Raw genomic sequence first — 18,305 nt, 5'->3', positions numbered from 1 at the left:
AAATCACTCATGGGTATCATGAAGAATGAGAAAGGGGCAGGGCTAGGACCCTCATCTCTCTCTCTCTCTTTTTTTTTTTTTTAGATGGAGTTTCGCTCTTTTGCCCAGGCTAGAGCGAAGTGACGTGATCTCAGCTCACCGCAACCTCCACACCCCAGGGTTCAAGCAATTCTCCTGCCTCAACTTCCCGAGTAGCAGGGGTTATAGGTGCGTGCCAAGATGCCCGGCTAATTTTTTTTTTTTTTTTTAGTAGAGACGGGGTTTCACCATGTTGGCCAGGCTGGTCTCAAACTCCTGACCTCAGGTGATCTACCTGCCTTGGCCTCCCAAAGTGTTAGGATTACAGACACGAGCCACCATGCCCAGCCAGAGCCCTCATCTCTCTACTGGGTAGATCCTGTGGCAATTGTTACCTAGCTGGATTTTGTGTTTGAATTTTGGGAGGCGATGAGGTTTCATTCATCATTGCCCTTAGTAATTAACTGGTTGCTGGAACAACAGACTCTCAGATTCAGAGGAAAAAGTAGTTCAATCCTCAGTGAGCTGTCACAGGAAGTCCTGAATATACTTAGTTTTTGTGGTTTAGCCCTCAGAGCTTCCTGCCAGAGTGTAACAAGGTTTAGCAAGTCTAAGAAGCCAAGGAGAAGGTGGGCAGACAGGACCACACACAAGGCACCAACCTTCTCAAAGCAGGTGCCTTCTCACCACCTATTGTTTTAGAACTCTAACTGAAAACTATTTTTTTCTTCCCACTTCCCTCAAAGTACAGCTAGCATGACTGCTAGCTGGGGATGGGGTCTGACCTTTTAATTATAGTCATTTAAGACACTTAAGATTTGATTCAACTGAGTTGTCTCTTAGCCTATTCTTTTGTATGTCATCTGATGAGTTCATGACACCTCCAGTATCCATAGATTCCCTTGTTTTCAAGGATGACAGTATAGGTCATTATGACCATGTCTGAACAGTCAAGGAAGTAAGACCCGAAAGGTTAAGTTTTCTGGTGACTCCTGTTAACGTGTGTGCATGGAGGCTTTAATTCATTACGGAAATCTACAAATAGGTTGTTGGACCCAGCTTTGCAGCTGAGACCTGGGGAGCATGTTCGGGTCATTCTGGTGAAGACTAAGGAGGTCTCAGCCGGATTGAGTTGACTGAATTTGATCCTGCTGTCACACCAGAGAGGTTCTTTCTTATTCGGCAGCTTCCTCTCCTGGATACTGGGGTCCTTCACACAATGAGCAGACACGGGCCTAGTCAAAGCTTTTATTTCATTTTTACTCACAGGATGGTGGGCAAGTGTCCACCGGGGCACATAAAAAACTCCAGAGTCTCTTAAGCAGATAGGCTGCTTGTAGTGAGACCCAGGCACACCAATCACTTGATTTATCGCATCTACACATGACCTGAGAGGGGACAAGAGATCTCTAAGATGTCTGTGCTCGGTTCTCTACCATTCTTGCAATCACACTTATATTGCTTCTCCTTACTGGTGTGATGGAGCTCTCTGAGGAGACCAAAGACTCCAGATGTTGGCCACATGGCTGAGTTCGAAGACGCAGAGGTGGCTGTGGCCCACAGCCTCAGGAGGTGACAATGTTCTGCACATAGAAAACACCTGATGGAAGTATGGATGTGCACATCAGGAGTGCAGAAATCCACAGTGCTTTTTATTAGAAAAGAAAGTTTCTATCTTTTTTAATTAGAGGAAGGGGACAATGAGTTTTCTGCTGCCCCATGGGGAGGTTTTGGCTGAACTCGAGGTCTGGGGAGGGGCGGGCCTTTCTGCTGGTGAACTTGTGTGCCCGATGGAGCAGGAGGCCTCTTCTGAGGCTGGTGCTGAACACGGTGTCCAGGAGGCAGGGGACGATGACTAGGTGCCTGAGAACGATGACTAGGTGGTGGAGGAGGATGTTGGGAAGCTGCTGAATTCTGAGGGGTTGAAGCTGGAATTTGGTGGGGCTTCCGGCCCCTTTCTTCAGTAGCTACTCTGTGGGCTCTTGTCTCCAGCTCCTCATCTGCAACAACAAAACCTCAATAGAGTTCATCTTGGCCAGGTGAAATCAATGTAAATATTGGGTACATTTTATGTGCAAGGCGCCATGCTAGCTGCTTTGGGGGATGCAGTGAGGAAGCAGAAGTTGCCCCTACTCTCTGAGAACTCTAAAGCTTGTAGGAGAGAAAGAAGTGCTCACCATAAGGTAGAGTGGAAGCCTAGGACAAGAGAACTCAAGGAACCAGCAGGAAGAAGACACATGAGTGGAGGGCTTTGTGCCTGGGGCTCCTATGATCAGAGAGAGCACTCAGACCTGGAACCCTACCTCTGTGCTGACCTAGAGATTGTTCCCTGAGAGCAAGAACCTCGTGGTTAGAGCGCATGGGAAGGGGTTATGAGCAATCATGGAGGATATTAGTAACTACATTCCTTCTGAGGCATTTCTATGCTAGATCTGCCTTTCCCCCAATTCTACGGTCATGCAATCCACCTTCTGGCAAGAGGTTGGAATACATGCAAGGGACTTTTTGTCCTTAGAAATTTACTTGCTTCTCAGAAATTCACGACCTATCCTCTTGGCCTTAGGAGGGAAAGAACTCCTCCTCTCCTCACCCTTCAGAATTTTCTTCTTTGTGTGACTTCAGTCCATGAAAGCAGGCCCACAACTACTCGTAATGTAGTTTTTCCTGTACTCTTAAAATCACAGGGAATCTGTGAAGGTGCCCAGCTGCTAGAGGCCTGGAGCACCCTGCTGGCCCCTCTGGACAACTTTAGGCTGTAAGTTAGGTATTTCAGTCCCTGCACCCAAGGCCATCTTTGCATGACTCCAGAGGGAGGTGGGAAGAGAAGTTTCTCCCTGGGGTGAAATAATTACCTCTTTTTTTTTTTTTTTTTTTTTTGAGATGAAGTTTCACTCTTGTTGCCCAGGCTGGAGTGCAATGGTGCAATCTCGGCTCACTGAAGCCTCTGCCTCCCGGGTTCAAACAATTCTCCTGCCTTGGCCTCCTGAGTAGCTGGGATTATAGGTGTGCACCACCATGCCCGGCTAATATTGTATTTTTAGTAGAGATGGCATTTCTCCATGTTGGTCAGGCTGGTCTTGAACTCCCGACCTCAGGTGATCTGCCTGCCTTGGCCTCCCAAAGTGCTGGGATTACAGGTATGAGCCACCGCACCCAGCTGAAACAATTACCTCTTACATCTTTATGGAGATGTGTGGCTGGGGAAGCACAAGCCCTCTCTAAGCATCACCCTGTAACTTCCGGATGTTGATTCAAACCAGATGGCCTCCTCTGACTACATGAAATGTGAGCATCAGATAGCTTTGAGTGTAGAGTCAAAGTTAGACAATGTGATTTTGATACCTAAGTGGCTCGTGTGGTCTAAGCACAAAGAGGAAAAGGCCTCCAGAAAGGACAAAACACATCGTCTCTGCCATCTTCCGTGCCCTGCAGTCATTGCTTAGGTTATGTCCAGTAGACTGTGGAGAGGGCTCTAACCCCTGGCTCCAGTTCTGAATTATGGGGAAGTGAGTGGTCCTTCTTCATCTCCTATGTGGCAAACTTGCACTGGCCATTGGTTTACTACTCTGTTCACCCACTATTTTTGTTTTTTATTTGTTTGGTTTTTTGAGACAGGGTCTTGCTCTGTTGCCCAGACTGGAGTGCAGTGGTGTGATCATATCTCACTGCATTCTCAATCTCCCGGGCTGAAATGATTCACCCACCTCAGCCTCCTTACTAGCTGGGACTACAGGCATACACCACCACACCTGCCTAATTTTTAAATTTTTTTTTTTAAAGTAGGGACCAGGTCTCACTATACTGCCCAGGCTGGTCCCAAACTCCTGAGCTCAAATGATCCTCCTGCCTCGGCCTCCCAAAGTGCTGAGATTATACATGTGAGCCGCCACACCTGGCCCATCCACCATTTTATTCATTTGTCCTTCCAACATTTATTCCTCATCTTCTAAGTGTTAAGTGTCATTGTGACGTAGACACAAATTGTCCTCAGGAAGCCTAAAATCAAGAGGTGAACAAGAACTGAAAATTGCAATGTCAATTTCCGTGAAGAGCCCAGGGCCACCACAAAGTGTAGACAGAGGCACACGAGTTCTGGTAGGAGGAATGGGGTGCGGCCACATGGTTGAGACTGCAGGCAGGGTTGGACAGACAAGGCTGGTTATGGCTCTGTGCACCCTGCCTGGTTCAAGCAGGACAGTGGGTCCTCAGCCTGCCCACTCCAGCAGCTGCAGCTGGTGCCTAAATGTGTGCTCCCAGGAATTCCTCCAGGCTTATTGTCCTTCTCCCTCGTTTGCATCTCCTGGTTACTCAACCCAGGGCATGACTGGAATAAGGCAAGTGAGGCTGACAGGCATGCAGTTTAAAGACACACCAACTTTCAGGTTGTGCAAGGGCAGGCCAGCCTCCTTAAATTTTATGCCTTAAATTCTGGGCTCCTTGCCTCAGCCTAGGCCTGAGTCAGCCTACTGGCCATAGGATTTAAGGCAAATAATTGAACCTCACTGAACTTAAGCTTCCTCATCTGTGTTGTTATCTATCTCCTAAGATCACTCTGGAAGCTGGATGCACTAATAGACATAAAACACAGAGACTAATGACTTTTTTATCAGCATGAGCTAACCATCATACTGGCCTTCTCAGCCTAGTGATGGCAGAGATTGCCTTGTCTTGGGGTGACAAGTGAGGTCCACTTTGGAAGAAGATAGGGTCTTTGACCATTAGTCAATGGAGAAGGGGTCTTTGCTGGAGAGGAGCATGAACAGCCAGAGCTGGGCACAGAGGAGGGCAAGCTGGGCATGCCTAAGGGCCCTGCCAGCGATTCTGCTGCGCTGTGGAGGAAAGTGTGGGACAGTCGTGGTGGGAAAAATGGGACTAAGTTCAGGAAGATGTTTCGGGGCCTGGGCTGGGGGCAGTGGTGTGATGGGATGTGGGGCTGAGGGACCGTAGCCTGATGGGGAGGCAGAAGGAGAACTGAGGAAGAAGTCTGAGGTAAAGAAGCCAAATCCAGAGGGCATGGGGCCCAAGGCCACCGGTGCCTGGGGAAGTTTGGACCACCTCCCTGGGCAGCACTGGAAGCAGCTGGTGTGGCTGTGCCTGCCGGTTCTAGGGAGAGACCAAGTCCTGCTGTGAGTGTGAATTGCAGAGAACCCCAGGGCCTGTTCTCTTGGCTGCAAGTCCTGCCAAAGGCTGACACCCTCATCTGTACCCCCCACAGTGACCCCGGGTTGGCCATTCTCTGAAGTGTTCTGCCTTGGGTGGCCTGGATGCTCCCTGAGCCGGCTCCGCACCTGCAAGCATAACCTTTTCATTGCTGATAGATTGTCAGACAGGCCTGATCCGATGAAAAACTCTCAACCCTAACACATCCCTCGAACAGAGAATTAGCAAAGGGGGCACAGGCACCCTGCTTTAGAACAGCTGTTTTCCTGTGACTACCTGATGACCTTCATGATTTTCCCTGTGTTTCTAGGAGCTTGGTCCTGAACTCATCTTGGGCCACCCATAGACAGGATCATTTATTCCTAGAAACGGTGTTTTGGAGCTAACCTTTCTACCTATGTAGAGAAGTGTGGCTTATTCAAAAGATGTTCACATTCGCCTGTCACCAAGTAGGCCTCAGTGGTGGATTCCAATGAGGCCAACTGGATTCAGTGTCTCAAAGCTCCCACACTGTCACCACTAAGAATTTGTTTTTCAAAAATCAAGCTAACCACAAAATGAAACAAGCTATAACCGCTGGCTACAACCCTGACATTCCGAAACTACCTATTTCCATCATTTTCTCTGCAGATTCAAGGTGTCATCCCCATGAGCTGTTTCCTGGGGATTTTGCTGGGGCCTGCGGTGGGACAAAAGAGGGGGAGCTTACCATTTCTCCGACTCCTCTGTTTTTTCCTTTTGGTGATGTAGAAAACTAGCAGTGCCACAAAGACCATCAAGAGGCTGCCTCCTCCACAAATGCCGATGATGAGATAGATGTCCAGACCTTTCTCTGTAAAAGGAAGAGAAGTGGGATGGCCGGGAGGGGTCCAGGCAGAGAGCCCGTTACTCTGGCCAAGGATGCTGCCTCCTGCATCAAGCAGATAAAACAGCTTGTTGGGACCTTTCACCCCATAGCTCCCAGGCTCACAGAGGGTGGTGACTGGTGTCAACCCTGGAAGGACCCAAGGTCCTGGGGAAGCTCCCTCTGCAGGCTCCTTGGGAAACTGCTCTCAGGGGCTAGAAATGCCTGATTGCTCATACACCAAGGCCAGCCTGCCCACTGCCCCCGTCATGGAAAGCATCATGACATTTTAGATCCAAGGATCTTAGAGATACTCTAACGCAACCTCTAGTTTCAAACATGAGGCCCTGAAAGGGAGAATGAGCTGCCCGAAGGCACACAATATCTGTTCCTGAGCATTTCCCTTAAGCAGCCCCTTGTCTCGGTGTTTCTGCACTGTTGATCCTGCTCTCGTCTCTGGCTACCCCCCCGCACCATGATTCCTTCTCACTCTCTCTACCAGGCAGTTTCCAAACACTCAGGGTAAATATTTCACTTGTCCAGCCCAGCACTCTGACCTCACGGCCAGCACTCCCTCACAGAGTTTCCCCGGAGCCACAAGAGAAACCCGGGTGAACAGTGCATTAGTAACAGCAGTGGGCTTAGTCTTCAGTTGCTGGACCTTCAGTCGCTGTAATGCAATAAGGAAAACAGTGACTTTGGTGTTAAGGGAAATGGGTTTGGTCTAGGCTTTTTTAGGCAGGAGCTGGGTGAACGTTGGAGAGTTACTTCACCTCTCTGAGCTTGTTTCCTTCTTTGTAAAGTGGAGATAATGAAACCTACATCATAGGGTGGCTGTTGGAAGTCAATCAGATAATGGATATGAAAGTGCTTTGTAAACTGTAAAACAGCACAAATGTGAGGTCTTGCTCTTACTAGTGTTTTCATACTGGTGTTTCTGGGAGCTGTTTCCCAGAAACAGGGGAAACAGGAGGGGTTCTAGGGCTGTCTGCCCTTTGTGAGTCAATAGTAGTTAGAGAAGCAGCAGTGGGGCTGAAGTCAGGGGACGGGGTCATCTGAAGAACAAACTGGAACTTGGCCCAGCATCACAAAAGAAATGCTTCTCCAGGCAAAAACATCCTAGGGAGACACTGTTATACATGAAGCCCAGGATGAGCCCCAGGGAGAGGGTCAGAGGCTCAAAAACCAAGTTTAACAGATCATCAAACTGCGGTGGTTTATTCATCTTGGCTTTCTTTCCTCGAGTCTCTCTCTGACCCATTCTTTGCCTGCCAGTTACACAACCTCTCTAAGCTCTACTGATGAAGAGGCCTCCACCAGAGAAGCAGGCATAATCTTAAACCATTGAAATTGGGTCAGTAAAGGATTCAGGGCCCTTTAGGCCCTGCTGGCTTGGACGAGGGGCAGGAGATACCAGAGGCCACTTCCTGCTGAGCTTGAGAACTTTTCAGATTTGACCCAGGGTGGGGCAGGGCAGGCCTGAAATGCTTTGGGGAGCACATGGCTGAGTCATGCAGCCACCAGCTCCATCTTCTCTCCAAGTCGTCGGGTAGGGTGGCCACAACTTTATCTTGGGCACATGCAGGAATGTAGGCAATGCCTTACACAGCCTGCTCTCCAGTTTGTCCAGTGTGGTGCCCTGGGGCACCTGGTAGTGCTCTTGGTGGGGAGTGTTCCATCATGTTTCAGAAGCAGCGATGGCACTGTCAGTCAAAAATATGCCCTCCCAGTTCCTAAATCCAGGCATACTATCTTCCTACAGTTTCTCTTGGAGATCACATGCCTATGAGTTTATGTGATAAAGTATTTTTGCACATCTGAATCTGTTCCTTCCTCCTAGTATTTTGGTTTTAAGTATGTAAACGCTCACCTAATCTGAGCCAAACAGTTAGACTCTGACCATTGCTCCTCTCTGCCTTGGCCTTTCAGAATAAAACTTCCAAATCCCTTTTCGGGTCTTCAAGAGCAGCTCCTCCACCCTAATCTCTCCCTGGGTATTCTTCCCATCTCCCTAGTGGCCCTTCTCCCAGTGAGCTTCTGCTCTGCACCATAGAATAAGGGACATAAGTGTTCCAGCCTTCAAACCTTGGCTGCTCCCAAGGTCCTCCTTCTCTCCCTCCTTCCATCCCTAATACACACACATATTTATACTTGTGGGCTCCCGTTAAAATAAACATCAAAAGTAGCATTGCCAGATATAATGCAAAACACCCAGTTAAATTTGAATTTCAGATAAACCATGAAAAATTTCTAGCATAAGTATGTTCCATGCAATATCTGAAACATACTTATACTGTATTTTTATTTGCTATATCTGGCAACTCTAATCAAAGATCTCTCGAGGCCACTGCAGTGGCTCATGCCTATAATCCCAGCACTTTGGGAGGCTGAGGTGGGAGGACAGTTTGAGCACAGGAGTTCGAGACTAGCCTGGGCAACGTAGTGAGACCTTATCTCTACAAAAAATTTAAAAATTAGCTGGGTGTGGTGGCATGCTCCTGTAATCTCAGCTACTGGGGAGGCTGAGGTAAGAGGATTGCTTGAGCCTGGGAGGTCGAGGCTTCTGAGCACTATGATCATACTACCACACTCCAGCCTTGGCAACAGAGCAAAACCTTGTCTCAAAAAAAAGTTGTGAAGTCAAGGAGAGGCAACTTCACTCACTGTGCCTTAGTGATGGGGGAATGTGGGAGGATGACTGGTGGGAAAACTGGGGGTGAAGTGATGCTGGTCAAGTTGGTGATTGGCACACTCTCAGATGCCTTCAATGACCCCTGCTTCCTGGTATTCTCACCTATGTGCATCCCCTCTGATTGAATGTGGGCTAGATTTATTAACTTGCTTCTAATGAATAGAACACAGCAGAAGTGATTGGGATATCACTCCTGAGATTAAGTTACAAAAAGACCACGGCTTTTGTCCTGGGCACTTATTCCTGCTCTTTCTTAGAGGTCTCTGAGGGAAGCTAGCTGCCATATTGTGAGGCAGCCCAATGGCCCACATGAATGAACTTGGAAGTGGATCCAAGAGCCTACTCATCTAATAGTCTGTGAACATGGTGCTTATTTTCTTCGTGGGCCAGGATGCTGAAGCCTAGAGAGGGAAAGAAACTCTGTCAAGATTTTCTGGCTAAATTTGGACAGACCCAAACTAGAAGTCCAGACCTCTACTCCCAGGCGAGACCTTGGGCACTACAGAAGGCTGCCTCTCAGAAATACTTCTGGAGGTCACATCAGGCTGGGATACTGGGGATCCATTATGGTCTTGGAGTTTTGAGATTTTCTGGAGCTAGTCCCCAAGCCTTGCCGTCCTGTTGTATGCCAGGAGTGTGGCCTTGCTGTTCACAGTCCTCTTTGGCCTCAAGGGCTCCATTCCCCCTTGTCCCTGCCCCCCAGGGTTTCTGCAGCCTTTCTACCTTTACTCCTGATAGGAGGTGCTGACCACTGACCATCTTTAGGGGAGCAGTTGGAATCATGTCACTAACTAGCCAAGGGACCTTGGGCAAGTCAGTTTCCCTCTCTGGAAAATGGAGCTTTGCATGAGATACTCTCTACAGCTCCTCCTTCTTCAGTTTTGCAATTCTTCCTCCTAGAAGAGGATCTTTAAAATTGCTTGTGGTCAAATTGTGCTTAGTGGGAGGACTCCCAGGATGGGAAACCATAGAACACCACCTCCCCTGCGGCTTCCCTTGAAGGTTTCCAGGAGGAAGAGATATGCTTTCACGCCTCATCCTGAGCCGGGGCTGCCTCCCAGCATGAACACCTGTGACCTGGAGCAGCGTGCCTCTGCCTACTGAGGGCCTGGCAGGCTGTATTTGTGAAGTGATGCCCGCCACGCACCTGGACAGCTGACAGGCTCCACACTGGATTCCTTGCTGACTTTGTTCCCTGCTGTGCACTTGAATTTCGCACTCAGGCTGGTGGTCCACTTGTGTGTGATGACCCTCTGAGAAAGTTTTAGATGTTTCCCATCTTGATACAGGTTTAATTCAGGGTCAGTTCCATTCATTACCTCACAGGTCAGGGTTGTGTTGATACAAGTCCAGGAGATCTTTGGTTTTGAGACCCTCTCTAAAAAGAAAGTAAAGATCCAGTTCAATTTAGGCAATTTTCTGACTTTAATAAGCATATCTATTTATACAGTGGGGGATGGAGTCAGTTAGGGACAAGGGAACAATGTCAAAGACCTCCAGCAACTTTTGGAAATTATTTTATTTTATTTTATTTTATTTACAAAGAGCATTCAGAAAAAAATTATTTCTGATGACATTCATAGATACTTTATGCCACTAAATAGTGTATCATATATAATGTTTATATGCTGTCTTATACCTTAAAATGCTTTCACATATATGATATCACTTAACCCTAACAGAGAGGCTGATGCTTTTCTTCCCATTTACAGATAAAATGTTCAAGGCTCTGAGAGGTCCAGCGGGTGGTCTTGGGGCACCACCTACAACATGGCAGTCAGGGTTTAGGAGTATGGGTAAGAGGGTGCCTCCAGAGTTTGAGAAAGCAATGCTTTAAGAGCAGCCAGGAACCCCATCCTGGAGGAATCGCCACATCGACATGTGACTGGGGACCTTGGATACCTCTGCCCCCATCAAGTTCCTGGAGCAGAGGGCCAGGTGGGTACATGTGAGTGTGTGGGTGTCCAAGGAGCTCAAAGCTCTGGGGAAAAAGGGCACCTGCCTGGGAACCAGAGACTTGGTTCTGCCTTTTCCCAGCCCAGAGCTCCTTAGCTGCTCACAGGGTCTACACTGGCCCTCCTCAGAGCATCAGAAAGGGATCAGAAGAACATGCCCTACCTGTCACAAAAGGAGCAACATGTGGCAAAGCCCTGGGCAGATCATTAGGTGCTGACATTATTAGTGGTAGTTCATGCATTCAATAATCACAAACTTCTTGCCTGTCCCCCAGAGAGACTGCACCATAAAAGGAAAACGCCCAGGCTTTGCATTAGATGGCTCAGGTCTACATCTAGCCCCATCACTTCCTAGCTGTGTGACCTTTTCCTTTTCCTCCTCTTCTGTTTTTTTTTTTCCTCATTCTTTACTTTGTTCCCCCCAGACTTGCCACTTTTCCCTCTCAGTTTCTCTCCATTCATAATATAGATGGACTAGCTTATTTTTCAATGATTCCCTCCCACTCTGACTTCCAGACACCAATATCTTCCCCATGGAACATCATAGTCAAACTTCATTTATGTCCCGATATATATAGGTATGCAGAAATTAAATTAAAAGTTTTCTTCTCATCCCAAGATTCTGCGTTTCTGAGAAGGAAGAAAATGGAAATTATCAGCATTCCGCAACAGAGTTAGTACATAGTCTACAGGTTGGGTCATGAAGTTTGCCCATCTCTTCAGAAAGGAAATATTTTTTTTCTACTTATAACAGTAACACAGTAACATGATTGTGGTGATGGTTGCAAAACTCTGAATATACTAAAGGCCATTTTAGTATATGGACAAATTGAATGGTAGGTGAATTATCTCAACAGAGTTGTTTAGAAAAAAAAGAAAAGGTTGTCATTCTTGCCAAAAAGACCTCTGAGTTTGAATCCTGACTTTGCTCCTGTCAAGCAATGAGACCTTGGACAAGCTGCTTCTGACTAGGTCTCAGTTTTCTTATATATAACAAGGAGATAACAACAACTAGGTCTCAGTATTATTGGGCGCTTTAAATGAGATCATGTAAGCAAGCAGCTGACCCCTAACTGGTAGCCATTATTTCCACTGCAATGCTAAATGCGACCCAAATGTGAAAACACCAGCATGGTCCCCCGCGTAGGGCTCACACTCAAAACAGGACACTCGAGTTTTGTGCTGTTTGGAGTCCTGAGATCTGTGGTTTCCAGAGCCCATAATCAGAGGTCCTTTTCAGCGCCATGCTCAACCCCACTACGTTTCTACAAGGTGCTCTCCACTCAAGGTTGCAGGACTAGGGTGCGGAAAGTTGTCACTGCAGGGGAGCTGACAGTGTCTGAGATTGCTGCAGTGGGCAATCTGACACTATCTGGGATTGCTGGTAGGCCCAGGTGCTGAAGATGGGGCTGGAGACGGAGAGGAAGAAGGAGGGGGCCCTGCTTCTGGCGACATTTTCTGTGTGAAGCACAGAAATGCTTATTTGCTCACTGAATGGCTGGCCTGTGCTCATGCTGGGGTTCCTGTCTGCCTCCCCAAGCCAGCTTCCTCTTTTCCCTTCTTATCACTCCCTGCCCAGCATCCGTGGGCTTTCGACTTCAGTCACTGTAGAAGTTGATGAAATATTTTTAAAAGTTTAAAGCAGATTAAAAATTACCCACAATGCCACCACTCAAAGTCAATCATGAATATTTTCATGTATATCTTTATCAGATATTTTCTATTTATATGTACATACATAAATAATATAATATTGCAGCTGGGAGAGGTGGCTCATCCCTGTAATCCAGCACTTTGGGAGGCTGAGGTGGGCAGATCACTTGAGGCCAGGAGTTCAAGAGTAGCCTGGCCAACATGGTGAAATTCATCTCTACTAAAAATACGAAGATTAGCCAGGTGTGTTGGTACGCGCCTGTAATCCAAACTACTCAGAAGGCTGAGGCATGAGAATTGCTTGAACCCAGGAGGCAGAGGCTGCAATGAGCCAAGATTGCGTCAGTGCTCTCCAGGCTGGACGACAGAGTGAGTCTCTCTCTCTCTCTCTCTCTATATATATATATATATGTAATATTTTAAAAATTAGAACTAGTTTATGTGATCTTATAGTCTGCCTTTTCCCCTTTATTCTGAAATTATATTATGAAGTTCTTTTCTTAATGAACATCAATAAATGCATATATCCATCTTTTTAAAGGATGCATTCTTAATTTAATTGATTAATAAGTTTCTAACTGCTGACTGTTCTAGTATTTCGCTAACATGAACAATGCAGTGATGGGCACCCTTGTGGAGTGGTACTTCCGTATACATTCACTAAGATAGCGTCTTAGAACTGATCCAACCTAAGGCCTTCCATGGATGAGAACTCCTTAATTCTGAGTTGCTGGGATTAACCCCTTCCCTACTAGCATCTGCTTCTAAGGGGCCCTCCACGGCCTCTTCAGCCTGCAGCAGCAACTCCCTCTTGAAGGAAATGCAGGCGCAACTACTGGAGTTTGAGAAGTTTGGAGGCTGGGTGCCGTGGTTCACATCTGTAATCCCAGCACTTTGAGAGGCTGATGCAGGCGGATCCCCTGAGGTCAGGAGTTTGAGACCAGCCTAACCAACATGGCGAAACCCCGTCTCTACTAAAAATACAAAAATTAGCCGGACGTGGTGGTACATGCCTGTAATCCCAGCTACTTGGGAGGCTGAGGCAGGAGAATCGCTTGAACCTGGGAGGCAGAGGTTGCAGTGAGCTGAGATCATGCCAGTGCACTCCAGCCTGAGCAACAGAGCAAGATTCCGTCTCAATAAAACAAACAAACAAACAAACAAAAAAAAAAAGAGAAGCTTGGAGAAACAAAGAGATGTGGGAGGGCATTAGCACTAAGAAAACAGATATTGTGCCCCAGGCACTGCAGGGCACTTGTACACACCTTGTCTCACTGAATATCCCTTGAAGTTGTCATTGGAAAATCAGACTCAGAGCAGATAGGGAATTTGCCCAAGGCCATGGTCACCTTAAGTCTGGTAATAGTGACCAACTACAAGTTGAATCAAGATGTTGTATGACATTGATGTGCACACACACAAAGCAAGTCACTGCCTTTCGGCTAAAGGGTGAAGGGTTTCTTTCTGGGGCAATGAAAATGTTGATTGTGGTAATGGTTACAAAACTCTGAATATACTGAAGGCCATTTTAGTATATGGACAAATTGAATGGTAGGTGAACTATCTTAACGAAGCTGCTTGGAAAAAAAAGAAAAGGTTGTCATTCTTGCCAAAAAGACCTCTGAGTTTGAATCCTGACTTTGCTCCTGTCAAGCAATGAGACCTTGGACAAGCTGCTTCTGACTAGGTCTCAGTTTTCTTATATATAACAAGGAGATAACAACAACTAGGTCTCAGTATTATTGGGCGCTTTAAATGAGATCATGTAAGCAAGCAGCTGACCCCTAACTGGTAGCCATTATTTCCACTGCAATGCTAAATGCGACCCAAATGTGAAAACACCAGCATGGTCCCCCGCGTAGGGCTCACACTCAAAACAGGACACTCGAGTTTTGTGCTGTTTGGAGTCCTGAGATCTGTGGTTTCCAGAGCCCATAATCAGAGGTCCTTTTCAGCGCCATGCTCAACCCCACTACATTTCTACAAGGTGCTCTCCACTCAAGGTTGCAGGACTAGGGTGCGGAAAGTTGTCACTGCAGGGGAGCTGACAGTGTCTGAGATTGCTGCAGTGGGCAATCTGACACTATCTGGGATTGCTGGTAGGCCCAGGTGCTGAAGATGGGGCTGGAGACGGAGAGGAAGAAGGAGGGGCCCTGCTTCCGGTGACATTTTCTGTGTGAAGCACAGAAATGCTTATTTGCTCACTGAATGGCTGGCCTGTGCTCATGCTGGGGTTCCTGTCTGCCTCCCTAAGCCAAGCGCAGCTTCTTTTCCCTTCCAAGCGCAGCTTCTTCTTTTCCCTTCTTGTCACTCCTTCCCCAGCGTCCCCCCAGGCTTTCAACTTCAATGGCCTTTCAATTCCACTTTCTCTTCCTTCTCTCCCTCGCCTAAGCCACCTTTCTCTATGCCTGACCCTTATTATCCTCATTCTTCCTATGTTACAGGCACCCTTTGATCTAGGCCAGTGACGATGGACTTTGGTTGCTCATTAGAATCCCTCAGGGAGTTTTAGAACCTAATGATACCCAGGCCGCATGCAAAAACAGATCTGATTTAATTGGCCCTCACTCCACTTGGATTACAGCAGCAGCTTTCTAACTAGCCTCCCTAACCCCATCCTCAATATCCACTCCTGTCCTCCCAGTACAGGCAGAGATATACAAAGCCACACCTTGTGCATCTTCTACACATATCAGCAAAAATCATCTACCACCTTGGATCACTCTGACAAGCAGATCCAAAACAAGGGCTGTTCATCCTTAAACATGTTGTTTCCAGCCCTTTTCTGCCATATAACTTCTCCTTCAGGGCAGCCTGGCTTGAAATGGGCTCTGTCGATGAAAGGCCCGCTGCTCTCCAGTCAGCCTCTTCTTCCTGCCCCACTCTTAGCTCGCCCATTCATCAGCAACCTGGAACAGTTGCCTTTTCCCTCTGCCCACCTGTGTCCCCCTCCTGATTAATGCCACCTTAATCCAGGTTCTTCACCCAGCCCCACATTCCTGTAACCACCTGAAGACAGATTGTAGGCAGGTGGACTTGAGGGTCTATCAGATGTGTGGATCCCATTCCCGCATTGGACCACAGTCTCCACTGGGGCAGGAGACATGCATCTGGTTTCCTGTATAGCCCCCCTGGAGGCAGAGGTCAGCGCTGGGGAATATTATAAATGCTATTTTCCAACTTGCCAAATAGCACCCACAGTGAAATAAAGCAATTAAGGGAATGAACACTTACCTTGAATCTTCAAATCAAATGTTTTTTCCAACACATTTTTTCCTTTTGTATCATATATTGATACCTTGTAGATATCCTGGTCATCGGTCTTCAGATGCTTAATTTTCAGAGTTCCATTTTTAAATAGCTTATATGCATCTTTTTCCTCGAAAGTCTCTTTCTCTTTTCTGAACTGTGCAATCTTTTTCTTGTCTGAAGTTTTTTCCCATTTTATATCATCAATATCATCACTCATTTGAAAACTAGGAATGTCCAAGTTGATGTCCTGACCCAAGGCACCCCAGGTTTCCAAGGCATTCGTAATCTCTTTGGAGACTGCACCTATAAAAAGCAACAGAGTTACTGAGAGTCACTTTCAGGGAAAGCTGGGTTGGGACTTCTTTGACTCTTATGCTTACTTCAGGGTCTCCGAAGAAGCTTCTAACAGTGACAGTGGAGACCCACCCACTAGCTTACCTTTGGAAGAAACGTTGAAAATCAGAAGGAAGCTGGCTACAATTTTACATGGAAAGCTCATCTTAGGGGTTGGCTTCCTCTTTTGATTCTGAGCTCTTCATGCAAAAGGAACTGAAGTGAGACTGGTGGAGTCCACACCCTGAGAGCTTAACCACGTGCCTCTCTTTACACCTTTTACAGTAACATAAAACATAATACACATACACAGAGAGCGAGAGCATGCACAAGCCAGCGCTTCTGATGTGCTCCTTTGCCAAAGCAGATGTGTTTATGAGTGTGTGTTTTCTTACCGCATTTTAATCCTCACACAAAAAATTGGGAAGGATAGGTTTTCTCATCTCAGTGAAAGAGAAAAGGAACAGAGAGGCTAAGTAGATCACTAAGGATCACTCTTTTGTAAACAAGAAGCCAAATTCAACCACGCAGCCTTTTATCCACTTAGGTATACTGTCCCTAAAAAGACCACATAGAAATATAGGTAAATGTTCACAAGCCAATAGCAGAATGCAAACATTTATCCCATATGATTATAAATATTGAAAAATGTATACCCATAAAATGATGAGGAAATTGATTTTTTTGTTTCTCCAAAGATATTTTTCATGTTCTAAAATCGTTTTTGTGGTGAAAAGAAAGAAACTGAGTATCAGCTGTAAATGCTTGCAATCCCCAAATCCTATGTTCGGCATACATTTTACAACTCTAGTGAAATTCACAGTTAGATAAATAAAAACTCGTTCCAAAACAAAGAAGCATAGAGACTACGAAATATAATTAAACTACCAAAACAAAGGAGTCAAAAGCACTTAAAGTTATTAACATTATAGGTGGTTAAGAAAAAGGAGAGATTAGGAGAAAAAAGAAATGAGAGGGAACAGGGAGAGAAAAAAAGAACAGAAATTTGTGACACAAGGAAAGAGACAGTGATGCAGAGATGGGTGTGCCCTGAAAAGATGCCTAAAAAGAGAAATAACCATGACAGACTTCCAAAGCACATTTTCAGCATTACAATTCTTTAGGTCACAGTGAGGAAAAATTGTAAAAGTGGTGCCGTTTTCTTTTTCAACTCTAAGTACGAATATGGATATTATCTGTCAGAAAGTTGCCTAGGAAATGAAATTAAGTCAAAGCAGTTGTTTGCTGTTACCGGGTAAAAGGAAGCCAAATATTTACCTCATGGTTGTATGAGTGTCATCCACAATAATGAACTACAGTTAGATTAAAATTTTAAATGCAAAAATACTATAATAATGCTAAAAGGAGGCCGGGGGTGGTGGATCACAGCTATAATCCCTGCACTCTGGGAGGTCGAGGCGGACCTCCTCACCTGAGGTCAGGAGTTCAAGACCAGCCTGGCCAGCATGGTGAAACCCCATCTCTACTAAAAATACAAAAATTAGCCAGGTGTGGTGATGCGCGCCTGTAATCCCAGCTACTCAGGAAGCTGAGGCAGGCAAATTGCTTGAACCTGGGAAGCGGAGGTTGCAGTGAGCCAGGATTGTGCCACTGCACTCCAGCCTGGGCAGCAGAGTGAGACTCTGTCTCAAAATAAGTAAATAAATAAATAATTAAAATAATAATAATGCTAAAAGACAATATAGAAAGATATTCTTATAGCTTGAGTATGGAAGGCCTAGCTACATATAACATATAATCCAAAGTAAGAAAGAAAAGATGAACACAATTGATGATATAAAGAAGTAAGATTTATGTGCAGATGAAGAAATAAGGAACAAAATGAAAAGGCATGACAAAATATTTGCAATGTATATAAAATTATTAATATTCAAAACATAGAAATAATTCTTATCAATCAATACAAAATAGTTTTTAAAATGGGCAAATGATATAAATGATCAGCTTGCAGAAGAAATATTTCACAGAAGAAATATCAAACCTACAAGAGGAGTCTAATGTCACCAAAAATATATGTATATATCTTAGCTATAAAATACCATTTTTCACCATCAGATTGGCCAAATTAGAAAAGATGATAATTTACATTATTAACATGAGTGTGTGGAGAAATGAACCCTCATACAACATCAGAGGGAATGTAAATCAATACCTTTTGGGGAAAGGAATTTATCATTTCCACCAAACTTTAAAATTTGTGTCTTTTTCTCATTTGAGAAATCTATCCCACACAAATGATTGCACAGATGTTTTAAAATTCTGTTCAAGGGTCTTTGCTGTAGCATTTTTTTAAATAAAAAATTGCAAACAACTAAAATTATGGTATATTCATATTATGAAATATTGTATAACCATCAAAATAGTATAACATAGGCCT

General features: G+C 45.7%; 1 protein-coding gene across 2 annotated transcripts; it reads right to left on the bottom strand.

Annotated features, from left to right (window-relative positions):
• Positions 1-1,252: 1,252 nt before the first annotated feature.
• On the bottom strand, positions 1,253-16,237 carry CD2 (CD2 molecule). 2 transcript variants are annotated; one of them, XM_063624679.1, is made up of 5 exons: positions 16,013-16,237; positions 15,557-15,877; positions 9,862-10,092; positions 5,888-6,010; positions 1,253-2,018 (listed from the first exon to the last, which is right to left on the bottom strand). In XM_063624679.1, the coding sequence occupies exons 1-5, from the start codon at positions 16,071-16,073 to the stop codon at positions 1,699-1,701; spliced, it is 1,056 nt and encodes a 351-aa protein (XP_063480749.1). In that variant the 5' UTR covers positions 16,074-16,237; the 3' UTR covers positions 1,253-1,698. The 2 variants fall into 2 exon arrangements, with proteins under 2 accessions (XP_063480749.1, XP_063480748.1); XM_063624678.1 differs by having other exon boundaries at positions 5,888-6,088; positions 16,013-16,176.
• Positions 16,238-18,305: the final 2,068 nt, after the last annotated feature.

Source organism: Symphalangus syndactylus, chromosome 12 (genome assembly GCF_028878055.3).
Source record: "Symphalangus syndactylus isolate Jambi chromosome 12, NHGRI_mSymSyn1-v2.1_pri, whole genome shotgun sequence".
NCBI lineage: Eukaryota > Metazoa > Chordata > Mammalia > Primates > Hylobatidae > Symphalangus > Symphalangus syndactylus.
The sequence above is the reverse complement of the archived record's forward strand: the minus strand, read 5'-3'. Positions and strand labels throughout refer to the sequence as shown.